This window comes from Eufriesea mexicana, unplaced genomic scaffold (genome assembly GCF_001483705.2).
Source record: "Eufriesea mexicana isolate 0111107269 unplaced genomic scaffold, ASM148370v2 scaffold2234, whole genome shotgun sequence".
Lineage (NCBI taxonomy): Eukaryota > Metazoa > Arthropoda > Insecta > Hymenoptera > Apidae > Eufriesea > Eufriesea mexicana.
The window spans coordinates 174,776-201,882 of record NW_016910327.1 but is presented as its reverse complement, the minus strand read 5'-3'; the positions used below and the strand labels follow the sequence as shown (position 1 = coordinate 201,882).

The window sequence follows — 27,107 nt, the reverse complement described above, 5'->3', positions numbered from 1 at the left end:
GTAGATGCGTTTGTTATTTATTAATATGCATTTTAGAAAATCATAAGTTTGTATGTCAATTATAATTATATGTAATTATTCATACAAATCATATTAATGTAAGCATAAAATAATGAATAATACTTAAGTAAATTATTACCAGATTGTTATATATTTATACATATACAAAATAGGACGAGAAACTATCTTGATGAACAAAAATAATAATGAGACATAAAAAACAATTTTTACTTCATTTGTTCTAAACTATCATTCAGTGTGCATAATGTACAGTTTGATGAAATATGATAATTATTATCAACTGTCTTTATTACAATCAGACATTCCTATTCAAATGTTCATTTATTTGTTAGTCATTTAACATATTAAGGACACCAAACAGTATCAAGACCATATGATTTGTACTTTTTACACATACATATTATGTACATAATGTTAGATGTAAAATTGAAATCAAACAACAATAAAATTTTACATGATATGAATAAATTCTATTCTTTTCTATTTATGTATGTGAAAAATACCTTTCTAATTTATTTAGAAGGGTTTTACTATCACAGTGATTAGGATATGCATTTAAAGACTTTTGTATAGCAATATAACTTGTTTGAAGATCACCAACCTAAAAAATGTTTAGAACAATAATATGATACTATATAAAAATATAATATAATATACAATTATAATACCTTGTAAGCTAAATAAGCACTATTAAAATGAGGCTCATAAACAAAGTTAGCAATGTTGGCAGCAGCATGAAAATACGTCCTCGCTGCTGTTATATTTCCATTTCGTATTTGTATGATTCCAAGGTTATTGTATGCTAAAGCATGTCTGTTGTCGCTAACAATAGCTAATTTTAGACATTCTTCTGCCATTGTTATGTCACCTATGGTCTAAAGTTGAGATATTTTTCAATACTTCTTAATCAGTAACAAATTTTGTATAAAAAATAGTTAATTACTTACAAATTTTTAATCAAAATTAATTTTTTAATCAAGATTAATAAAAGCTGTATACATACAAGAGCAATGTGAGAAATGTTATACCATATATCTGCCATATTTTCATCGGTAGAAAGACTAATTGCTCTCTCAAAACAAGATATAACATGATCATACTGTTGAGCATAAAAACAACATAGTCCAAGATTATTAAATAATTCGGCATTATACACTCCCATTTGTAACAATCGTCTATTTTAACAAATAAAATTATATTTTTAATTATTCGTACTTATTATATCTATATTTATATTTACCTATAATATCGCAAAGCTAATTCAGGTTGGTCATTATAAAAATGATGTATTCCAATGCTAGCTATTGCTTCTGTATTGGAAGCGTCTTCCTGAGCAATTATTTTGTAGTATTTCAACGACATGCTCATATTATTGAGTCCATCGAATATGCGTCCCATTTCGGTAAGAATATTCACATCATTAGAAAAATATTCAAGACCTTTTTTACATGTATCTAAAGCTGCTAGTGGTTGGTCAAGTCTAACATAAACTCTAATTAGTCTCAAAATTACTTCAATAGTTTTAGAATCTTTCAGTGCTGATTTAAATTGTTGTTCTGCATCTCTGACCAATCCTAAACTATAATAACATTTTCCAAGTTGTACTTTCCACCACCAATCTTTGTACTGACAAACTTGCGTTGCTTGTACTGCCAGATCTAGTGCCTATAGTGTTGTAACAATTAGTACAATTGTAGTAAACATTAATGTTTTTTAATAATTATAAATATTGAATGATACATGTATATTTACTCACATATCTTACATCATGTTCATGATAATATATGTACTCAAATAATGGTTTAGCAATACTTGATTGATTAGCGTACTTAGAAATATTCAATCGTGATAATTGTATAAAAGGTCCACCTGCTTCTGTTAACATAGATGCTGTGCCTAATCTATGTAAAATATCTTTATTAATTTTGAACATATAAGTGTAATAACAAATTTAATTAAAATCATATTATTTATCAATGTAAATGTTGATTATACCTAACATTGCGACTAGAACTTGCAGTAATTGGTCTAGCAGTCATAGCAGTCCTAGGTGTTCTTAAAGTTTGTTCAATTGATTGAGACATAGCAGATTGGGTAGCTGGTCGTACAACACCAGTAAGTGGTCTACCTTTAAAGCATATCATGTTTTTAAATTACAATTGTTTTTGATTATCTAAATCATTTTGAATTTTCAAAAATAAACCTGATTGTGTTTTGGGTCGAAGATGTTGCCCTGTACAAGAAGTACCAGGATATTTTAAGGATGTTCCTGGTCTAGGCATAGTCGATATTGTATAATTATCTAATAAACTTTCAGCAATTCCTTCTTCTTCTCCTTCTATATCATCTACATATACTTGTAATGTCAAAGCACGCATTTTTAAGACCCATACAGCCTACAATGAAAAACATCATGTTCCTATGAAGATACAAATTATTATTTCAAATTTAAAAAAATTTATTTATACCTGATCAAGAGGATTTTTTTTTAATAAATTTGTACATATTGTTGCACAGTCTTCATATTTTCCTTGACTAAATAGACTTAAAGCTTTAAACAACTCCATAATTTAATAAAATGCTTAATAAAAATTATGCAAATTTTTATTAAATTGTAAGGAAAAAATATATTTTAGTAAATCATGCCATTGTACTTACACATAACTAACTATACACTAGAGATAAATGAATTACCCATGCAAGAAGATATTGATTATCTCACTTATAACCCTATGTACAGATCAGGAAATAAAAGTACATATACTTCTATATTTTATGTAAATAAAATTCGCATAAACTGATAATGAATTTTAGTCAAATAAAAATCAATTTATTAAGAACATTTTTGTACTGAATTATTTTATGTTATATTTTTGTTTTTCCTGTCATTTTGGGTAATTTATACTATCGTCGTACATTTGAAGAATAATTTTTATTCCGTACATTCATACAAACAAAGGTTATATTTTTAAATAATAGTATATTTTTTATATAAATGAATACGGTTCTAAAAATAACAAAGCACTATCTTATAAATTTAGTTCGTTTTATATACATATGTCATAATTTGACGAAGAAAACTAATCTATTTGTTTTCTATGTTGTTTTTATTTATACTATATACAATTTGTAATCAAAATTATAGTGAATACTATAATTTGTATAATTATAAAAATGAAGTATTTTAATAATAATGACAGGTTGGTAAAATATTTCTTAAAATTAACTTCTTATCGTATTACATACATATAATAATTTTTTTCATTTAGCATTCAAAATGCTTTCGACGATTTTTTTAACAAGAAAAGTATAGAAGAACAATGCACGGAAGAATCCTTAATTCAACTACACGAAGCATTTTTGGTACTTCCGATTTTAAAGGATTAAATATTTTTAAGCAATTTTAGATGAAATAATGTTTAGAATATAACAATTATAATACGAAGAAATTACATTTTTAAAATTGGTATTTCTATATTTAAACGATTGGTATAGTAATTGTTGATATTCCATTATCAATATACAGATTTCACCAAATGAAGAAATGAATATGTCCCAATTATACGACGCATTTAAAAGTATATTGCATATTAAAATGCTACAAGATGAATTTAAAGTTTTATTTAAAAAAGTAATAATGTAGATTCATTATTTTTCTATTTTTTTTATTATTTATAATTTTTTACTTTCTATTCATTAATTGTAGATGAACTCGAAGAGAGATGGAAATGTTACATGGAACGAATTTATCTCTTATTTACTAGTGGAATTTCAAAAAAAAGATACTACATTACAGTGGCAAATATTAAAACTTCCGATAACTGGCGCTCCTCAAATTTTAAAATCACACCATCGAACGGCTATACACAAAATTATGTTCTGCCCGGAAGTTTTACCTGTATAAACATATCTATACTTAATATATTTACAAAAAGCTTCAAATCAAACTTTAGATACTAATACTAATTTACAAGAAAGCTTATTTGGCTATAAAATACGAAATATTTTATTTAAAAATGCTTTTTAATTTACTTGATAACGACATATATTTTTTGGTTATGACTTTAACTGCATATCTGCAGGATAGAACTGCAAGCTTTCACAGAGGATCTTATTTAACCGTGACTAAGGAGGGAATTATAAATTACTGGTCTTTGGATTTAGAGTATGAACGTAGCGCACAATCTGTAAATCGTTAGTAATTTTATTTTGTATATTTTCATATACCTGTCTTTATTTTCGTATCTATCTTTGCAGCGTGTTTGAAAGTACAACAAACTTTAATAACCGATATGATAGTAATGCCTGACGTACAGGTAGTATGTACAAGTTCCACTGAGTGTGATTTAAGGTTTTATGACACCGTGGCAAAAAAGTTTGATCTTCGAATAATGGTTGATTTTATTTTTTAAACAAATATTGATTTCGATTGAAATAAAATCATTTGTATTAGATACTTTATGATTAGATATCGGGCTTGGAGAGTGCAGTCATTTGTATGGATTATTACTTCAGTAAAAACATCAAAGAAGATTCGTATATTGTACTTGGTGATATGAATGGATCTGTTAATGTAATGTCTTTCAATCCAATGGAAAGGGGACCATTTAAACATGAGCCCCAACGTGATACGTTATTTATTCGCTATGAATCTATTCTTAAGGCAAATAAGTTATCTTAAGAATTTTGCCATTATTATTGGCTTTACTGAAATTTAGATCTAGATTTTGATAGTATTTTATAACATAAAAATTACATTCGTTCCGAAATATGTCAGGTATTGAAATCTCAAAAATCTCGATATTTTTGTGTCATTAAATACTTTTGAAAATTCGACAAAAATTTTCAAATTATTTTTAAGATCTCTTGTACCCTCTATAGAAATTTATATATTTTAATATATTGTAATTTGTATTACAGGGTGAACTGAAGGGAATGAAAATTTTAGAATTTAGAAATGTACATACAGACTGGGTGAAACAAGTAGCTTATTACGAAAGTTTAAGGGCTTTTATGTCCAGTAGTAGATGTAGCAATTGTTCTTTGTTATTCAGTGATCTTACTGGAGCTAGAACTCAATACAGGTTTAAAATTAACATGGGTATATCATGCTTTACTTTTTGCGAAGGTATTTCTTCTAGGATTTATTTATTTACGTCATTTATTTATTCGCATATACATTAAATTTCTTAAATATGTAATTAATTAGAGGGTCAACTATTAGTAACTGGTGGACCAGATTGCATAGTTCGGGTTTGGAATCCTTTTGTAACGAGAAGACCAAGTAATATTTTTCAAGGTCATCGTGCAGCTATATGTGCCTTAATTGTTCAAGATGCTGGTAAACGCGTATACTCTCTTTCGAAAGATCGATGTATCAAGGTGTGGAATGTATTAGCTCAATCTTGTATCCAGGTTTTAATAATAATAATTTTAATACACATCGTAAAACATAAAGTATTCACACCTTCTTACTCGATAAGTTTATATAACTGCTATTTATTATGAAGTAAATATAATGGTATTTTTTGAAAAAAGGAATTAATAAAAATAATATGTCACTTATACTGAGTTTCAGATACTCGATCTTCTTTTACATTTAACTTACTTAAACAGTATAAAAAAGCATATCTTTGTTTAATGAAAATTTTATTTTTATTAATAATGAATTTGGATGATTTACAAAGATTACATAAAAATGAAACAATTAATTTTAACCATATATTCAGAAGGTATAAATACTTTGAAAGTGCACTATATATGCATATTCTACAGAATATTTTCTTAATTAATACTATATATAAAAAAGTAAAACAATGATAATTAAATCATTATATAGAATCTATAATTATAAATTACTTTATTTAGACTTACAATGGCCTCCCTAGCGAATTAGGTGAACATATATCAATGACTATAGTGTATAATATATTAAATCGCAAAATGATTATTGCTAGTTCAATAATTGCCGTAATTGTTTGTGATCCTTTGATCAACGAAGAAATATCTGATGGATTTACACATACAAAATCTGTCAGCTGTGTTTTATACAATCATCTCTACAAAGTGGTAGTTTTAATATTTTGTGATCTTTATTCTATACATCAAGAATCAATTTTATCGAATTATTTATAATCTTAGATAGTTTCAACTGGATTAGATTCTTGTATAATAATTTGGGATCCATGGCTTGGAAATCGTCTTTATTTAGTAACACATGCACACAGTAGATTCCTGTATGGTCAATTTCACGACATCGAAATCACTGCTGCTTGTTTTGATGAATCTGAACACTTACTCGTGACAGGTGCTCGTGATGGAACATTAAAAATGTGGAATTTTAATACTGGTACTTGTTTACGAAACATGGCACTTGAAACTCAGTGGTATACATCTATACTGTTTTACGCATATTCACATTAAAAACAACAGTTTTCCTAATAATCATTAAATTTTATATACAGCTTTCCTAATAATATCTAAATATCTTTCGTATATATTTTCTTATTATATATAGTGAAGTAACAAGTTTAATTTGGCTAGAAAATCGAATTTTATGCAGTAGTTGGAATCGTCAAGTTGTAGAATTTGCAACTTCCGATACAGACATATATAAAAAAAATTGGGGAATAAGACATACTGATGATATTCTTTGTTCGGCCATGTGGTATCCACAAGTATTGGCTACAGCAACTTTTAATGGAGAAATAATACTCTGGAGATTAGAAACAGGTCAACCATATCGAAAATATAAAGTAAATGAACCAATGTCAAGGTAATATTCAAAATACTATGGAAAATGTTAAAATGAAACCTATCTAATTAAGTTTTGATTAATAAAATAATGTATTGTAAAAAATCAAATATTAATTTATTACTGTTACATAGATTTAGCATAAGATATCAAGATGAGAAAAAAATTGAAATAAGTAAACCTGAGAAAATTATGAAAAAATTTATTTCTAAACAGAGGTATTCTCTATATCGCGATTATACTTTCGTAAAAGCTGTTGAATTACAATTGTAATTGTTCATTTCTAGTCAATATCAGACAGCTTGTAAACATCAAAAGTCTGCATTGAATATTACAAGAATTGTTGCTGTTCGAGCAATGATATTTTTAAATGCCCGACCAGTTAGGTCTGATGTTGGAACTTTATTAGTTTCTCTTGACTCAGGACTAATTCAAGTATGGACTCATCATCCTGCTGGTGGATTTTTACAAGCTTTCTCAGTTATTCATACTGTTCATGATTGTGCATTGGCATTAGCAACTGATCCTAAAAATCACTTCCTTGTAACAGGTAAAAAAATGTATGCATTTAATTCTTACAAAATAATTTATCAGTTATGAAATTACCTTTTGCATGTAATTTTTTTATGACAAAAAGTTTAATATAAAATAAAAGTTAAATCAGAAAATAATTGGAGAATAAGTTCATTTGTAACAATTTAGGACATACAGCTGGATACATTAAAGTTTGGTACCTTGCAAACTATTTAGTGCCAAATCCTTCTAAGATATGCATGCCACTTTTACGATTAGAATTTCCATTTTTATGGAAAGAAAAAGTTATTGGCAGAGCAAAAAGAGCTGTGAGAGATCAGTCTTTACCACTTTTACTTGCATCCATTCGTGGACATTTAAAACCTATTGTCTCTGTTCAAATAATTCCAGATGCACACATTATTATTAGGTAATAAATTTAATATAATGTTTATTATTTTATAAACTTTAAACTTACTTATATATCTATCTATCTATCTATCTATCTATCTATCTATCTATCTATCTATCTATCTATCTATCTATCTATCTATCTATCTATCTATCTATCTATCTATCTATCTATCTATCTATCTATCTATCTATCTATCTATCTATCTATCTATCTATCTATCTATCTATCTATCTATCTATCTATCTATCTATCTATCTATCTATCTATCTATCTATCTATCTATCTATCTATCTATCTATCTATCTATCTATCTATCTATCTATCTATCTATCTATCTATCTATCTATCTATCTAAAAAAATTTTTTTTTTTTTTTTTTTTTTTTTTTTTTTTTTTTTTTTTAATTTTAAGTGGTAGTACAGATCATTCAGTGCGTTTATGGACATTTGGCGGACGTTATATTTCAACCTTTGGAACTTCCAAATCTTGGTCACCGATTTTACCAACAATTCCAACATACCAATATTTTAAAGATTACAGACTTCCGCCTGATATTGAAAGAGTTGCTAGTTCTACTACATTGAAAGTAATTAATTTTTCTTGTAACAAATGAATTATCAAATTAGAAAGAAAATCCAATTATTAAGTTACATTGTTATATAAATGTAAAAAGGTTTTTAAAGGTGGTATCAAACAAGTAGAATCTGACTTTGAAAGTGATACACTGAAAATCTTGAAAAAGATTTCTGTACCAGAGCACACCATGATAGATGGTAGAAGACTAACTATTGCTGTAATGGATAGATCAGTGTTAATGCTTTTATCAGATTATCCAGTTTTAGACAATTCTTTACCATATGTAAGTATCTTTAGACTTAATGTTATCTTTCCTACCACAAAAGCAATTATTAAAAATGATTAAACATTACATGTAATTAAACGAAAACAATATTACAGATACCTATATACACGCACTTAAAATTAGGACCTTTGGAAATTATTCAAACACCAAAATTACCAGCACTTTTGCATGGATAAAAAGAATTAACGTAAGCTACATAACCAGTGTTTGTTGAATTGATATAATCCAATATACATATATCAGTTTAATCATTTGCTTCAATTACTATTAATAATAATTTATCTTTATATATAAAGAAGATTGAATGTATTACTGAAATTAATCATAATAACTTTTTAGTAAAAAAAACGTATTCGTAGTCATAAAATCACTACACATATAAAAGGGGATATAAACGAATGGTACACCATTTTGAAATTTTTTATCAAGATCAAAAGCAGTGTTTCATTAATGTTGTACTTTTTTAGTGCAACTCAATTTTAGTGCAATAAAAACGATACACCTAAATAAGAAATAATCGTAACAATTGGTATGGGAAAAATGACATATGCTCGTCAATAATTTTAAAAAATAAAGGGTGGAGTAGTCGTACATTCATTACTGTGTCAAAAAGGAATATATTTTTCAATGATAGTTATGATGTAATATTATTTTTGTATCACATACGTAGGTTATGACAAATACTCTTGTTCTAAGGCACAATATGAAAGCAACAACATTTAATTTAACAAACTATACCTTTTATTCGATTTCCATCATGGAATAACGTGGGGGTGTTTTCCAGATTGCACTGGACGTACGCTTCAATCTACTCCTATCTATACCTTGGAACAACTGAGTTAAGTCTGGTGTACACTTTCTGGTGTCGAAAAATTTATAAACTGCTCTCTCTGGAATGTATCGTTGTATTGCAAGTTGAGCTTTACGCACGTGAGCTAAAATTAATAAGAATTCAAGTACTTTATGTATTACAATGTTTGTCAACCCATTTATATAAAAAATACATGAAAAAAATTTGTTTGTTTCACCTGCTTATTATTATGGAAGCGAATATATTTTTTATTCGTTAAATTACATTTAACTATATTAATAATGTAAATATCTATTAATAATGAAAATAAGTTAAAAATTTATAATGTAAGATATAACAGCAATGATTATTACTTTATACTAATAGGTACAAAGTTTTATACCTATAAAGAGATTAAAAGCAGACTTACATTGTGCCCAGTATGGGATCACATGTTTTGGACTGGATTCATCGTCCGATTCATCATCATCAGGTTCACTATCCAAAATATAAGTCGTTGGACCATGTTGCTTCGATTCATATTTTGCCTAAGATTACATTAATAATAAATTGTATTTTCATAATAAAATTACACCTCATCAATATTTATGGTCTTACTTGGGTCATAAGCATATTGTGTTTAGCTTTCATCGCTTCAGCTGCCGCTTGATGTTGAGCTCTCACTTCGAGTTCTTTTCGCCTTTCAGCTTCCTGTTCCCGACGTCTTTGTTCAGCCAATATACGCTCTGCTTCTTCTTGTTCTTGTAAACGCTGCAAACGCTGTTGTTCTTCTTGTTTTCTTTTTTCTTCTTTTTCCTACAAATTGTTACAAATGCAATTTAATTTTCTAAATTACAAGTCAGTGCAAATTAGTTTTATTATCTTTTTTTATATATATTTATTTTTTCAATAGTTATTAAGCTTATACCTGAGCTCGTTGTAACTGAGCTAAACGTTTCTTTTCCATTTCTTCGCGTTGTTTCTCTTGCATTTGTTGTGCTAAACGTGCTTTTTCTTCTCTTTCTTTCTCAGCTTTTTGTCGTTTTTCCATATCCAGTTTTTCTTTTGCTTCTCTGGCTAATTTATTTCTTAATTCTTTTTCTTGCCTTTTCCTTTATATAAGATATTTCATATATATTTTTAATAACACAAAATAATTTAAAATGGGATAAGGAACAATGTATTCATTAATATTATTTTACCTCCTTTTTTCTTCCGTCATAAGCCTTAATGTTTCTTCTCGTTTCTTTTTTGCATCCTCATCGTTCAATTTTCTTCTTTTATCATCTGTTTTGTCTAGGGAATTACGCTTAGTGACAGATTTTGGAGCTTGGATTAAAGATTCCACTGATGTAATAATATTTGTACGTGTTGTACTTGAAGCCTTATTATGCTAAAATAAAAATATTAAACTTTCTAAAAAGTTATTACACTAAATACTACTTCAATAAAGATAAAGAAATTCTTACATTTACATTAATTTGATTTGATGGAGTGTGTGGAATACGATTAACAGACATTGGTAATTGAGTTCTTGTCTTGCCTAATGGAGTTGTCTTTTGTTGCTGCTTGCAGTTTACCTTCTCAATAGGAATTACTTTATTAGCTTTTTGTGTGGAATGCAATTTATTCTAAAAACAATTTTGAAAATGTCATCAAATTTGTAATTGGCAATGGGATTGTTATATAACTAATATTTTTTAATATTTTTTATAATAAGTATTGCAAATAATGTTTATCTAATAATGTCGTCTTACAATATTTAGATTTAAATACCTCTTTATGTTCATCAACATTCTTATTTTGCTTTGCTAATGAAATTTTCTTGGCTTTTGCAAGTGATTTCCGTGCTAATTTATGAGCAACTGTCTTTTCTGCAATGACTGTATTTTCTGGAATTTCTTGTTGTGCAGCAGCTCTAGCACGTGTTTTTGTCCTTGTTATTCGAATAGGTACATCAATGTCAACAGTAATCTTTGGACTATTCATGCCTGCCTGCTCAAATGCCTCAACTCGTTTTTTTACTGATTCCTTGGCATACGGACTGAATAAAGCATTCGTCTTATACATGCTTTTTCCTTCCTGGAATCCTGTGACTGTATTCATTTCCTTTAAAGTTGGTTTTGCTGAGGTGTTAAGTATTACATCCTCACTCGATGATGCAGACTTGATTACCTGCTTTTGTTGTTTCCTAATTTCTGATTTTTTAATGTTTGCTTTGGGTTTTTTCACTTCAGGTGATGATTCATCCTCTGTAAATAATTCATCAAACTCTTTATTTGCCATGGCTTCTTTTAGCTGTTGCATCCTGTCCTGCAGGGTCACTGAGGAATGTGATGTATACTTGGATCCTTTGGAAGATTTAACTTCAGTCTTTACTTCAAATGTTTTCTCTCCATTACTTTTTCTTATACTATTAGTTGAATTTTTGTTAATTGTTACAGTTTCATTTAGTGCCATTGCTGGCAAAGGTTCTAAAACTACAGTAGCATTCATTATTTTTTGCATGGTAAAAGTAGAATTGAAATTCATTGTGGAATTCATAATAGGAGTAGGTTTTCCAATTGCATCCTCATACATTGAAGGTTCTTCAATATCATTTCCTATTGGTGCAATAACAGTGTCATCAATAATATTAGACTTTTTACTCTTCGCGTTCTCACTCTGTGAAAAAGTTCTTTTTCTACTATTCCTTGTTGTCATTGAAGATTTTGATGATTCAATCTTTTCTTGTTGTATTGTATCTTCTATTATAGAAGAATAATTTTCTGATTGTTGTTTATTTATATCTGTTGCTTTCTTTGATATAGTTTCATTAAAAACTCTTTCTTCTATTTTACTATGTTTTCTATGACCTTGTGTAGTGTCTTCATCTGAGCTACTTTTAGGAGACATCTTTCTTTTAGTTCGGCTTCCACGTTTTTTCTAAAAGTTTAAAAGATACTTAAAAATATTGAGAAACAATTTATGTACATTAAGCAATAAAATTTAATGTATTAATTACATATTATTACACAACATATAAGTATCAATGTTAGGTTTCACTATATGAAAAAGTATATACAAACATTTGTATTAACGTCTTCACTTGAGTTCGATGGTCTTCGTAATTTACTTGAAAGTGACATTGATTGTAGTTTTTTAATGTTATTTGCAGCTTTTCTTGAAGCTGCCCTTTTAGTTCGACCAATTGTGCTACACTCATTTTCATTTTGTATATCTTTATTTTCTGTTTTATCATGTATAACAAAAGAATTTACTGTTGCATCATCAGTATTGATAATGTCATTTTCAGGAATAGTCTCAATACGTTGAATGACTTTTTTTTTCAAAACCTTTGGTGTCTTTGTAATTAAAGGTCCAGAAGTTGATTGTCGTATTTGAGCAATTAAACTATGGAAATAATCCAGAGTATCTTGTAAATTATCATTAATAGATTTCTTAACTTGATTGGAATGATTATAAATATTTAAAATATCTGTTGCAATCATTGCTTTAATTCTATCTTTTGACCTAGTACCCATGTTTAAAATCTGTAACTGTTTAAAGTATTTTAAGTATTAAAAATATAAACCAAAAGCTTATTACATTTTTTAATAATACATATATACCATTATTTAATAAAGCATTATAGAATAATAATATAAACTATGATTGAAATTATGACAATATATAAAAATTAGTAGAAATATACTGCTTGTTCATATTATTTTAAGAAAAAAATAATATATAAAGATTACTTTTCACAAGAAAAAATATTTATGTAAAATAGTAAAGAAATGATAAAATAATTAAAAAATGTATTTGATTTAATTATATGTATTTTTTTGATAATTTTTTTCTTATCAGTTTAACTAAATTTATAATTGAATTTACAATTACATTGAAATTGATCAATATATGTATCTATTATTATATTAAATAAACATCAAAGTTTTCTAATGAAAAATACAACATACTTGAAAAGAAATGAATTAAGTGATTCAGGTGCATTTATTAATATATTTGCTTACCTTTTACATTTGCATATAAACTAAGAAATTGTACATATAAACTTTTATGACAAAAATAAATAAGTCACACAAATTACTGACTTTCAATGATAAAATACACGAAACAAAGGAAAACTTGAACAACAATCTCCATTTCGTGTCATAGGCAGGATGATGCACGTTTTGCCTCATGAGTACATAACGACTTTTCAGTTTAATTTGAATTTCAGCATTTAACGCCATCTATTCTCCCGGCCGCGCCATTTTTCTCTGTAGTTTAAATTACATTCCATGCTATCTGATTGGTTGAACAAACATCAATTTGGAAATTGATAATTTTTAGAATATTAAGACTTTAATTGACGCTCTAACATCATAATATTACGTATGTATGATTTCCTTTTCCACTTCTTATCATAAAAAAATCAGTAATACTATATTTGTTTATGATTGCAATATACTATTAGTAAAAATAGAGATACAATGAGTTACAAAATTATTGGCACACGCAGAAAGTGAGAGGAATATGAAGGATAAAAGAAGTAATAAAAGATTTATCGAGCCTTTTATTTGAAATACATAAAGTTTAAACCACAAACGCACAATACTATGAAAAAGATAATAATATCATTTCTTATAGTTATAAAAGAAATGAAATGAAACGATTTCATGCATCAATTGCCGTCACAAAATTATTGGCACACGTTACAAAGATTAATAATTTTATCAATGTTAATATTTTGTAGAGTATCCTTTTTGTTTCATCACTTCAGAAACACGCTTTGCCATTGATTCTATAAGTTTTCTTAAATATTCTTCCTCTATATTATCTCATTCCTGTTCTGATCTACTTTGTAATTCCACTTTATTAGTTATTGAATCCTTTCATATCTTTTTATCTAATCTGTCTCATATCATCTCAATGGGGATTTAGATCGACTGACTGAGGTGGTGTATCTATGATCTTTGAACAGTAGTATAACAACCACTCTTGAATAATTTTCGATTTGTGTTTGGAGTTATTATCTTGATATAATTGAAATCTTTCAAGAATTCCCAATTTTTGGGCACTTTGCTTTAAATTATTCTTTAGTATGTTTAAATATCCCATTTTATTTATTGTTTTTATTTTATAAATTTTTAATTCCTGCCCTGTAGTAATTGATATATCCCCAAACCATAATATGACCACTACTATATTTGACTGTTGAGCGAATATTTTTAGGATCTATTTCTTCGTTTGGTTTTTGCCATACTTTCGTATGACCATCCACAAATATTTAATTTACTCTCGTCACAAAATATAATATCTCTCCAAAATTCTCCAGATTTTAAAATAAATTTTTTTGCAAAATCCAAACTTTTTTTCGATTTGCTGCAGTAACGTATGGTTTCCTTCTAGATGTGCGTCCATTGTATGAATACTTCCGCAATATTTTATGGACTGCTTCATTAGAAACAGTTTTATTACAAAAATGCTGGTAATTTTTGGGGCACTGATTCTTGGATTTTGTTTCACATTTCGAACAATAAAACGTTCTTCTAATGAATTTGAAACTTTTTTCCTCCCACATCCAGGTGCATTTTCAATTCTACCTTCATTTTCAAACCTTTTAATAATATTTCGGACGATTGAAAAACTTTTCTTTACGATATTTCGAATTTCTCTATATGATTTTCCAATTTTCCAGTGATGAATTATTAAATTTCTTATATCTAAGTTAGTTTCTTTACCTTTTCTCGCCATAGTAGAACGTGTATTCAAATATTTCTTTTATTAAATTTTAATTCCTCACTTGGTTGTTAACTGACTGTTATAATATTTTATATTGAGCCTCAATAATAGTGAAGAAAAGAAGAGTATCGGAATAGGCATTAATAATCGTTTTTCGTAGAATATGTTAAGTGTGCCAATAATTTTGTGACGACAATTGATGCATGAAGTCGTTTCGTTTCACTTTTTATAACTATAAATTGCGATATTATTAAGTTTTTCATAATGTTGGGGATTTATGTTCTAAACATTATGTTTTGTAAACAAAAAAGGATTAAAAAGTATTTGATTATTTTTTTTACCCTTCATATTCTTACTAATTTCTGCGTATGCCAATAATTTTGTGACTCACTGTATTAAGCATGAGTTTATTTAGTGCCATATTTAATATTACCATTTTGTTTATTTGATTAATTTTCTACTTCTAATAAAATATTGAAATTATTAAATAATAACAAAAGAATATTAAATATTAGAACCAAAAACATAATATTCTAATTTCAATGTATTTATCAATTTACCAAATAATATAATGACATTATTTAACGTTTTAAATTTTATGATTATTATATATATTGATATTTGTAAGTACTTTTATATGTGAAATATATTTATAAATAGGTTGTTATGTAACACAAAAATGTATTATGTGAATTATTATTTAAGACTCTAGTAAATTATATTGGATAATTTGAAATTTAAAATTTGAAATTTTTAAGCTATACAAGTTAAGTAATCTTCATTTATGTATGTATCTTTAACTCTAACCTAACTCTAACTTAGTATGAGTTTTTATTTGATTATATGTTTAAAATGTACCAGTAATATTGAGTTATATAATATAATTTGAATTTAATATAATTATAATATGATAATATTATATAATTATACTTCATCTAATGAATTACTTGTAGAAAGGTGTATTTATTATTAGTTATGCTAATTAAATTTAATACATATGTAAAATTTACAATTTTTATAAATTATTTTGTCAATTTCTAATACAAACATTAATGTATTTTTTATAAATTATCTTATCTTTATGTAATTAAAAATTTTGCTAAGACTTTTTTACAAAAACTAATTCATTAACTTTAATTATACGTATACTGTTAAAATTAAATTAAAAAAATAAATATTAGTTTTTACAAAATGTAAAATTCAGAATCTATTATTAAGTTGAAAAGAATTGGCGCAATTTGTAAATAAACAGTATTTATATAATATTATTTTCAGCATTTAAGAAAATAGATTTTGCAGAATGAAAAGTATGAATTTTGAAACACAAATTTGTACAACATATAATAAATATGTACAGATTGTTTTAGTTTAATTATAATTTTGCAATAAAAATATTACTATATTAATCGATTATTATCATACAAATCATACAAAATATAAACTTTCTTAAATTGCACAAATTTTCCTTATAAATTTATACATGTTATAAACTACACAAACTGTTCATATTTTTATAAAATATACTACTATAAATTCTAATTTAAATCTTAAGTATTATATCACAAATAAATACTTGGCAAGTGTTTAATAAGCACATATTTAAGGAACATATATCATTGTGAAATAAAATATTTGTAATTTATAACAACACGCACGGACACGAACGTGTGTGCGCACCTCCTATCGCACCTCCTATCGCATCTCCTATCACATCTCCTATCGCAAAATATAAACATAAATAACACTTCAATATACATTAAATTTGTAATAAATAATTTTAGAACGCCAGCGCTCTTATAAGAAACAAATTTTTGTCAACATTAATATATTTAGTAATCAATAGGCCATCTATTGCTTTTGAATTTAAAGAATGTTATGTTTTATATGTTTTAACAATTTTTGTATTTATAGGTAAAAATACCTATTCTTATATTGTATATGTACTATTATTTATAGTTTCGTTTAACTTAATAGTAGAATTTCTTGAAATATTTTTATTGCCTTGAGTATAAAGTTGTAATACTTCTTCCTCAAAGGTAGATAATAATAGGATATCAATACCTTTCATTCCGGTTTTCATATATTTTTGGAATATACTTTTAGATTCTTCCCATAAAGCTCGATTTTCTTTCAGCACTTCAACAAGTTGGTGTATCACCGGAAATAATGTAGAAAGATTACTAAGAAAGAAAATAATAAAGAAAATAATATAGAATAAAAATAACTAAACAAGGAAAATAGCCTATGTGCTAGTATTATTTTAAAAACTTTTCTTAATAACTGTCTTCTTGAAGTAAAAAAATGTATCATTCATTAAAGTATTGTTCTTTTTTTAAATTATGCTTCTAATTATATTTATTATGAAAAATAAATTTCTATTTTTATTTTTCTCACTTCTAATGTTTATTATAAATAAAAATGTCCCAGACAAAGTCTTTCTTTAGATGTATACTTACATATAAAGTGGAAGAACTATATTTGTAATAAATTGAACTTGAAGGTCTGGTATAGATGCACGTTCTCTATCCATCATTTCTATGGGAGAACTACCCATACTTTTCTCTAAATCTCCTTGTGAAAAAAATTCGTCATAAATTTTTTCCTAATATAAGATCAAAGAAAGAAAGCATGTAAAATGCATATTTTTTTAGAGAATTCATTTAAATTCAGAATCTTACTTACTGCAGTTTTTTTAGAAACTTTCCAATGTTTAGTCTGATCACTAAGGTCACAACACGTCATAAGCATATTGAAGAATAACTTCCTTTGTTCAGGGTCATTTCTATCAAATTTATTTCTAATCATTTTTTCTTGTTCTTCCATTGTTCGGAAATGAGATGCTAGATCAGTTGCAAGTATATTGTTTTTCAGTAGATCTAATGCTTCAATGTACTCCTCACTGTTGAAGTTCTCAAATATATTACAACCTTCTGTATTTAAAATACACATAGTCTGTGCCAAATGATGTCTCTGTTAAATGAGAAAATAGTGAATAATATAATATAATATAATTTATTTTATAATTTTGTTTTTGAAAATAATTTACCTCCATTACAGAACCCTCAGAACTATAAAGACTAGCTAAAACTGTAGAACTTTTAGTTTGAAATGAATTGTTTGTTCCTCTGTGATCTATATCATGACACAAACAAGACACTAGAAAAACTAAAGCTTCTAAATGGGTCATATAATTCTCATTAATAAGATCTAAATTTTTTATTAATAGGTATGCAAAATGTGTCACAGAAAATGCATGTATCCAGTTATGATATGGTGCATCTCTGTACCTTTTTTTTACATATAATATAAACCTGTAGCATTTAAATGAATTAATATTTTTTGTTTACACAATATTTTTAAACTTTTATTACCTTGCTAAAGTTGAAATCTTTAGTTTCCAATACTTAATAAGACCTAAATCATTAAACATTTTGATTGTATAACAAGGCATATGTTTATAAGGTACACATCTTGGACTAAACTGAAATTTATTGAAGTCTTTTATATTATGTTCATCCTTACAACTTAATACTGCTTGAACAGTTTCTTCTTCCACCTATGTACATAATATTTTATTAAAATAAGAAGTTAATAAAAAATGTTATATATTTTGATAGTTTTACCTTCATATGATACATCATTACTTCATTGCTAAGTTTACTTCTTGCTTGAGCATCTTGCATTTTTTTGTAAACTATACTATGCATTATAGAAAGACCACAATAAATACTAAATGCTGTTGCAACCTCTTCATCAAAAACATCAAAGTATAATCCATCCTTTTTGTTACAAAGCTGTGCAACTCCTATAATTACAATATATTCTGCTATAAATAATTTCTTTCTCTTTCAAAATGTAATTTAACAATACTGAATTTTAAGAATTTCATTTGTTTTAATTTAGGTAAAATAATAATCTTTACTTACCAACAATCTCATTTTCATCTCTAATTGGGAAACATAAAATATTTCTAGTTCTAAAGCCTGTTACTTCATCTACACCTCGATAAAAAAGAGGATGTTCATATGCATTTCTAATATTAAGTAATTTTCCAGTAGTTGCAACATGACCTGCTATACCTTGTCCTATTGGTATTCGCATTTCCTTTAGAGACTAGAAATAATTACATTCATAATTTTATTTATTGAATGTAACAGAAATATGAACTTGAAATATAAACTTACTTCTTTCATAGCAATACCATCAAATACTTTAGCAACTAGATCTTGTTGATCAGGATCTAATAAAAATAACGAACAGCGTTCTGCATTTGTTAGTTTTCTAGCTTCTGCCATTATTTCTCGCAATAAATCAGAAAAGTCTCCTATTTATAAATATTTAAGATATAATAAGTCTATCATTTTTTAAATGCTAATTATTTTAGTTATGATAATATTACCCAAATGTATAAAAAGTTTTCTAGAAACAGCAAGCAACTTTTGACACTGGTGTTTCAATCGAATTTCTTCGTGACATGTAAATGAATTTAGAAGAAATCCTAGGCAAAATCTATATTAAAAAAAAAATATCTAGATATATCTAAAGATAAATATATAAAGATGTAAAGATAAATATTGCTAGTTTTTAAATTATTTTTTATCATTTATAATTTCTATGGTTCATAAAGATGTTATACATATTTAAAGTGCAGTAATTACTTTTTTATATAATAAGGAAAAATAATTACCTAAAACATTCTTGTACTATTGCACATTTACATGTAGTTTCATTTTTGGTATCATTATCAATTAAAGAAACTAGCAAAGCTATGTAATTCTGCTTAGGATGTTGTATAGGAATTGTTAAAAAAGAATTTGACATTGGACATACTGGCTGCAGATGACGTAATAATTCTTCATCTAGCATTGTTATATCTATAGCAGTTGGTTTTTTATTTTGTACAGTTTTATATAAAATATTATTTGATACCTGAAAGATAAATTACTTAAAATTATACAAATGATAATAATAAAATATAAATTATATAAGTAATAGTCCAACATTATTAAAATTCTTTATATAGCATATGTATATTATTAAAATTCTTAAATTTAAACTATATTTAAACTATATATTTAACTATAATAAAAGTTATTATATTCATTTTCATCTTAAATAAATTAAAAAATGTTTATTAATGTAATTGATATAATTTAATTCTAACTATTATTACTTATATAAGAATTTTATAAAATTTATCATATTTACAGTTTGCAATAGTTTTTAGTTTTAATGAATTAATTGCATTATTTTATAAAAGAAAAATCATATCATTTAATCACTAAAAAAAATATAAAATAAATAAATATATAGATATAATAATTTTATTTACAAAAGTAATAATAATGATATATTGTATCAGTGGTATTGATAACACATTTTTACAGTTCATTTTAAAAGTTTTTCAGTGTTATATCAATAATACCTCTTTATATGGCTTCTTTTATGTACGTTTCTAAGAATTCTAGAGGATTAGACATTACTAAGCAATCTCTATTTGTAATATGGGGCAATTCTTTAAACTATTGTCTACTATATCCCAAAATTTAAAATGTATAAGTTTCATAAATATATCAAATATAATAGGATAATTAAAAAAACATTAAAAACTTCTATTATTGATGAAAAAATTAATAATTTAATAAATTTATTTTTTATAATAATTCTATGGAATATTTATAAAGTAAATAATTCCATTATTATAATTTATATAAAATAATTTCTACTTACAGGAAACCTTAATTCTCTATCTAAAATTTTTTCTCCTATCACATGAATTACCATTTCTTCTGATTTTACTATAATTGGTACAAGAAATACCAGTTCTGTATTCGTTGCAGTTTGTATCTATAATATTAAAAAATATAATTAAAATTTATTTATAGAACCAGTAATTTCTTATATCGTGCATATTTCAATAAATTTATACTGAAAATAGTTGTAACATTTATTTTTATATATAAAATAAATATCTTATTCATACTTCTTAAGAAAAAGATATTTTACAGAAAAAACAATTTTGTCACCAAATTCATCGGTAATAAGCAATTGTATCGTTTTTAAAATGAAGCATGCGTGCCGCGAAAAATTGTACGTAAAAACGACGACAGTATTACTCACGTATCTGTTTAATTTTTGTTGCACTTCAGGATAGGAAAGATTACACAGGTCTTCTAAAAGTAAAAGAATTTGTTCTGTGTTTGGTACATTCAAGTTAATTGAACTCATTTTCATTAATTCCACTTCTGTATCTTTTGTCAATAGCAAATTACTACGAATCATATGATTTAATCATATCACGATGTGTCAGTTGAATTTATTTCAGATTTCATATTTAGCGAAATAACGTAGAATCTTCTTTGAAAGCTGCCTACAATTATCTTAATACGTTTAAAAAATATCTGTGTCGATCATTTTTTAAATTTAAATCGACTGTCAAAGCACAGGAAAATAATACACTATGTAGAGTCAATGCAAACCTCTGCAGAGCTCTGCATTCTATATAATTCTTCAATCATGAATAAACAAGTGATATGCGCAACTCGACCTTACATATTACGCCACTTTTTGAGATTTCTTTTGTTTTTCGTGTATTTGAAATATGAATTGTTCGCATAAAAATTAAATCTATATAATACGCACGTATTTAATATAATTGTTATGATTCTTTTTAATATATTTTATTCATGTTTAGGCTGTATGTATTTTATTTTATATTCAAATGTAAATAAATCATATTCTATGTATCTAACTTGTTTGAACGTTTTAAAATATATTATAGGAACTTTTTTATTTAATTTTGTAAAAAATCCTTAATTATTTAAATTAGTATTATGATTTTTTTAAATACATGCAAGTATTCATAACAAGAATTATATATTGTTACGTTGGTAACACTTTTGAATAATGTTTATACGTAACATGACACGTTTTTTGTTCCATGAAAAGTGCAATAATGGACAATGTTGTTCGCGCAATTGATAGAAAACAATGTAGTGTATAACAAAAATACTATGATTATTGTGAAAATAGAATTTTTTGTAATGAATTTGTTAAGTTGATGAAGTATTTTGAAATGCTGCTGTAATATCGTGGTTATATCATAGTTAATTATTAATATATCTAAAAACATTTATTTTTACTAATTATGTACGTAAAACATGATTTTATAATAAATCTTAAATAAATATAATTATGTTTTAAAATAGGGATTTTAAAAATATTTTTGAAATATAGATAATAGTATAAAGTAACAAAATTTATATTTGGTATAAATATATGAAATAGTAAAGTATATAAAATAGATTGTTTACGAAATTTATAAAAATGAGTATGGAAGATGAATATAATATAGCTACAAGATATCGAACTGTACGTAAACATTTAGACAGTTTAGGATATAAACAAGCACTTACATTGGATGCACTTCCTCTGATAGAGAAGTTGTTGGCTGATTTGATACAAACAACAGAAAGTTTGAAACATTTTAAAAGTATTGCTCAAGAAAATATTGAGGTGTGTATGTTTGTAAATCAAAAGTATTTCTTTTAATTTTAATTACAAATTTTATACTATCTGTAATCTAAATAATATAGAATTTAAATTAATTATAAATATTTATATCTTTTTTTTATATTATGAATTACTATGAATGTTTAATATGTATTTTTAAAACACCCTGTATGTAAAACAATGAATATACTATTCATATTATAATAATTAACTAATAAATTATGAAAGATGTTTAGGATAATAAAAAGCAAGTTACATGTTATAGATTTTGTTATATATTTATATAATTTAATAATTTCATTGAACATATAGGCACACACTCAGTTGCAATCAACAATTGATCCTTATAAATGTGATAATGTAAGGCTGGTACAAGAATGTAACCAGCTTCACTTAGATTTGATAAAAGAAAAGGAAAATCATCAAAAGCAAATTAAGGATTCCAAGAAAGAAATATATAAATTAGAACGTGAATGTAATGATCTTCAACTAGCATCTTCTCGTAATTTACATAGAATCAAAGAACTAGAGATTGAATCAGCTAATAAGTCAAAGAGAATTTTGGAATTACAAGGAAAATGTTTAAAGCCGATTATCAGCAATGTTGGATTGGGTAAATTATTCTTATATTTTGAAATGTTTATAATTATTCTTAAATATTTAGGTTAACACATATTATCAGTGTGAAAAAGAAATTTAATTATTAGTAAATGATAAAATATTTTACTTTTATTATAATAAATGTTTCTAGATGAAATTTTGTGTAGGCTTCACAATTATAAAAAAAATTCAAAAATTTTTTAGAAATTTTTGCATTTCAAATTTTATTTCTTTTATAATTGTAGCTTCTAAGAAACGTCCTATTTTTCCATTACGAAGACCAGTTATAGAAAGTGAACCACTGCCAAAAACAGGAATTAAATCTACTCCATTACCAAATTTAAGCACAGTTGAACCAAAAATCATTGATTTGTTAAGCATGGCTGATCATAAGATGAATTGTTTGAGTCATGAGGTAACAAAATTTAAGGGAGAACTCTCTTTACAAATCGACAATGTACAGACATTAAAAAGTCAGGTATATTACTATCAATTACATCTGCATGAGTTTAAATTGCTCCTGCTTGCATGTAAATATGTATATGTCAAATACTGTAACTAGTGTCAATTGTATCTAACAATGAATGATAATATGTGTATGAACACTAAGTATATGCATGTTTGTTTAAATTTGTAAAAGTTGATAAAAAAGATAAGTACCAATATATTACAAAAATATGCTTATAGCTAACTACTAAGGAAAAAGAAATTTTACGATTGAAAAAAATGTTAGAAGGAGGTAGACCATATTCTGCTGTTTCTAAAGATTGTGCTTGTATAAAAGCAGAAAGCAATTTTGTAATGCCTAATCACAATATGGATGATAACGAATTGAAAATTCTTCAACAAGAAAAGTTGGAGTTGGAGCAACAATTAAAAGGTAATGAGATTTTATGTTTTTTCTAATATAGTATTAAAAAGATTCTTATTCATTATATATATTTATTTATTATGGTTTATACAGAAGCTTTAAATAAACAACATGATGCTATGTCTCAAGCACTTAAACTTGCGGATAGAAATGAGGAATTAGAAAAAGAATTAAGAGATATAGACCATATTGCATTAGCTGTAGAAGCTGATTGCAATTCTGCAGTTAAGGAAAATAATAAAAGAGTTTCTAAATTACAGGTAATACATTTTTTAACGTTTTTAAAAATAAAATTTTATATTTAAAAAAATTCGTTTTTAACATTTGATAAATGCATTTAACAATTATATCTTTGAATTTATCATAATAAAATTATGATTAAATTGATCATAATTTGAACTTATATTTATGCAGGAAAAATTAGAAAATGTAATGGCACGAGTTCATATATTAGAAAGCGAATTATCTGTTGAACATAGAGAGGTACAAAAATTGAGAGCAGACTTAGAAGCCTGTAGATCAGAGAAACTTAATATTCAACGTACTTTGGAATTTACATTAGATGAAAAAAAGCAGATGACTAATAGGATAAATGAATTAACAGTAATTGGTACATATCATTTTTATTTTCATGTAATTAGTATAAATATAATTAAATAGTTTTGTAACTAATAAGTATTTTTTAATAATCTCGCAGAAAAAAATTTAAATAACGAAATTGAAAGATTGGCCAAGGAAAATGAAAAACAAAAACAAGATGTTATTCAATTACAATATAGCAATAAATTATTAAAAGAACAAATGATTACAAAGGAAATATTATTAGACGATGATGGTATAATCTTAACAGGTGCTAATGAAAAGGGAAGAAAGAATGATTATGATACAGGTAAAATTATAAAATATAAGATATAATAAAAAAGAAAGAATAATATTATATTCAGAAATTTATAAATAGATTTAAAATCATCAGGACAAAATAGAATAGAATTTCAAGAAGCTTCTAGGGAGAGAGAATTTCTTCAAAACGCAAATAGTGTCGGATATAATAATATATTAAAACAACTAGATGGAAAAAAGATTGAAATAAACGATGTATGTTTCATAGAAAGTATTACTTATCATGCATGTTTGTAATGTAATCATATAAATATATTATTTAGAATTTATTTTATCAGTTACAGCAGGTGATTGAACAATTAAGGAGGGAAAGGGATTTCTATAAAAATGAATACAAAAATATTAAGGACAATTACAATAAAACGATTGAGAGAGATCACGTAAAATATTTCTTGTTCTTCGTAGTTTTCATTTATAAGTATTTAATATTTTAAAATATATATAGACTTCTCATAATATTATTATTTTTATTATTAAAAACAGATTGATCTGTGGTCACGAATTCGAGAATTGAAATGTCAATTAAGTGAAAAAGAAAATGCATTAGATGAATTACAACGAGAAAAAAAAGAATTATATTGTGAAAAAACTAATTTGGAAACACGTTTGCAGACTTATAAAGCTGAATATAAAACACCTTATCGATCTTGTAATGTATGCAAACGTGATGCTGTATGTAATTGTTCTCCTGTAATGAAAGACATTGGCAAAACAAAGGTAAAGATTACAAATAATTTTGTTTAACAAGTGTGTGCTTGTTATATCTGCAATTTTATAATTATAAAAAATTCTTGTAAATAAAATTTAAAAATTTAAGAATTACTCATGAAATTTATAAAAATATTTTAGGATATCATTGAACGTCTGGAACATGAACGAGATATTGCACGGGCCGATGTCGATCGTTTAATTGAAGAACGTGATGCATTACGTGAAAGATTGAAGGTAATTATATTTGTAATGAAATTATAATATAATTTTATAATATTATAATTAAACAAATAATTTTGATCACTAGATGTTAATAAATAATAAGAATTTATATTAATTGCATTATACACAATGAAATTTAATTTTATATTCAAACTTAGTAGCCTTTTTGAAATTAGAATTATTAATAATAAACTTGAAAGTAATGAGTAAGTTAATAATAAATAAATTATATTTATATCACGGTATTATATATAGTTTGAGACTAATTGTTCTGGATAAAATCACATAATCTATTTGTTTATTATTGTAGATAAATTTATTATAATTGTTTTTTAATGCATAAGTATATTTTTATGTAACAATTTGTTAATGGAGATTTGTAAATTAGATGGCGGCAGAAGCACATACATCTGAACAACGTCGTCTGAAAGAAAACTTTACTGAAGTTGAAACTCGGTTGAAACAGATAGAAAAGGAACGACAAGAGCTTTTACTTACACAAGGAGCCCGAAGAGCAACTATAAAAGGTCTCGAGGATCAGTTACAAGACTTGCGAGAAGAGTTAAGACGAACCAAACAAGAATTAGGAACTCAACGAACGCAATATTTCCAACTTCGGTATTACTTATTCTTCTTTTTATATTTTTTTTGAAAATTATTTTGATTCGTGCTATTTTCTTCCTATCAAACATTAAATACAAATATGGATAACATTAAGGCTATGTAATTAGAGAACTGAATGTTAGTAATTAATTAATGTTCAGTTAGTGTTAATATACATAGAAATCAAAGTATCAAAATTTCCTATTAATATAAGAGGAAAGCAGTTTCTGAAAAAAAAACTGTTTAACAATTTTTTCCAGTTTAAAGAAGTTAAGATATATTTCCTAACTCTTATTTTTCCAATTACTTAACAAATAAAACTACATAATTTAAATGGTTGTCTATGTATTATTTCATCAATATAAAAACATTATACATTATTGATACTATGTTGATGTTATATGTGAGAAATATCATAAGAAATCATGTAGTTTTGTTTGTTTTAAATGATGAAACAAAGGAGAACAAAAATCACAAAACATCCATAATATTAGGTAATTTATTAAGTGTAAAATTGGGAACATTTTTTTTCTATTTGCAAAAAATATATCATAGGAATGAAATATTACTATATTTTGAAAAATTGTAATACAATTGTATATATTTA

At 25.7% G+C, this 27,107-nt stretch overlaps 5 protein-coding genes across 5 annotated transcripts in view; 2 read left to right on the top strand and 3 right to left on the bottom strand.

Annotated features, from left to right (window-relative positions):
* Window positions 1-505: 505 nt before the first annotated feature.
* On the bottom strand, window positions 506-2,588 carry BBS8 (tetratricopeptide repeat protein 8). Its single transcript, XM_017903430.1, has 8 exons — window positions 2,490-2,588; window positions 2,225-2,417; window positions 2,017-2,149; window positions 1,778-1,922; window positions 1,262-1,686; window positions 1,025-1,196; window positions 690-896; window positions 506-622 (listed from the first exon to the last, which is right to left on the bottom strand). Exons 1-8 carry the CDS (start codon window positions 2,586-2,588, stop codon window positions 506-508), a joined length of 1,491 nt encoding a protein of 496 aa, XP_017758919.1.
* Window positions 2,589-3,565: 977 nt separating this feature from the next.
* WDY (WD repeat-containing protein WDY) lies at window positions 3,566-9,427 on the top strand. Its single transcript, XM_017903429.1, has 17 exons — window positions 3,566-3,652; window positions 3,728-3,919; window positions 4,104-4,215; window positions 4,279-4,415; window positions 4,490-4,684; window positions 4,942-5,149; window positions 5,231-5,436; window positions 5,890-6,008; window positions 6,162-6,407; window positions 6,539-6,796; window positions 6,910-6,993; window positions 7,063-7,325; window positions 7,478-7,718; window positions 8,114-8,288; window positions 8,376-8,561; window positions 8,660-8,751; window positions 9,349-9,427. Exons 1-16 carry the CDS (start codon window positions 3,566-3,568, stop codon window positions 8,738-8,740), a joined length of 2,790 nt encoding a protein of 929 aa, XP_017758918.1. The 3' UTR covers window positions 8,741-8,751; window positions 9,349-9,427.
* Window positions 9,272-12,878, bottom strand: Incenp (Inner centromere protein). The gene is made up of 8 exons (XM_017903434.1): window positions 12,423-12,878; window positions 11,131-12,279; window positions 10,824-10,985; window positions 10,557-10,747; window positions 10,283-10,466; window positions 9,973-10,170; window positions 9,785-9,902; window positions 9,272-9,499 (listed from the first exon to the last, which is right to left on the bottom strand). The coding sequence occupies exons 1-8, from the start codon at window positions 12,876-12,878 to the stop codon at window positions 9,306-9,308; spliced, it is 2,652 nt and encodes an 883-aa protein (XP_017758923.1). The 3' UTR covers window positions 9,272-9,305.
* Window positions 12,879-17,008: 4,130 nt separating this feature from the next.
* On the bottom strand, window positions 17,009-21,315 carry LOC108549873 (cGMP-dependent 3',5'-cyclic phosphodiesterase). Its single transcript, XM_017903442.1, has 12 exons — window positions 21,202-21,315; window positions 20,812-20,928; window positions 19,769-20,010; window positions 19,481-19,590; window positions 19,266-19,405; window positions 19,008-19,194; window positions 18,705-18,886; window positions 18,453-18,637; window positions 18,128-18,392; window positions 17,764-18,051; window positions 17,538-17,683; window positions 17,009-17,261 (listed from the first exon to the last, which is right to left on the bottom strand). Exons 1-12 carry the CDS (start codon window positions 21,313-21,315, stop codon window positions 17,009-17,011), a joined length of 2,229 nt encoding a protein of 742 aa, XP_017758931.1.
* Window positions 21,316-22,407: 1,092 nt separating this feature from the next.
* Window positions 22,408-27,107, top strand: part of LOC108549862 (centrosomal protein of 135 kDa) — a 26,527-nt gene continuing 21,827 nt past the window's right edge. The window contains exons 1-12 of the mRNA XM_017903432.1: window positions 22,408-22,596; window positions 22,906-23,206; window positions 23,439-23,671; window positions 23,881-24,073; window positions 24,158-24,324; window positions 24,479-24,674; window positions 24,762-24,953; window positions 25,038-25,159; window positions 25,243-25,344; window positions 25,448-25,681; window positions 25,814-25,909; window positions 26,286-26,515. Coding sequence (XP_017758921.1) covers window positions 22,408-22,596; window positions 22,906-23,206; window positions 23,439-23,671; window positions 23,881-24,073; window positions 24,158-24,324; window positions 24,479-24,674; window positions 24,762-24,953; window positions 25,038-25,159; window positions 25,243-25,344; window positions 25,448-25,681; window positions 25,814-25,909; window positions 26,286-26,515 — 2,255 coding nt within the window. The remainder of the gene's footprint in view (window positions 22,597-22,905; window positions 23,207-23,438; window positions 23,672-23,880; window positions 24,074-24,157; window positions 24,325-24,478; window positions 24,675-24,761; window positions 24,954-25,037; window positions 25,160-25,242; window positions 25,345-25,447; window positions 25,682-25,813; window positions 25,910-26,285; window positions 26,516-27,107) is intronic.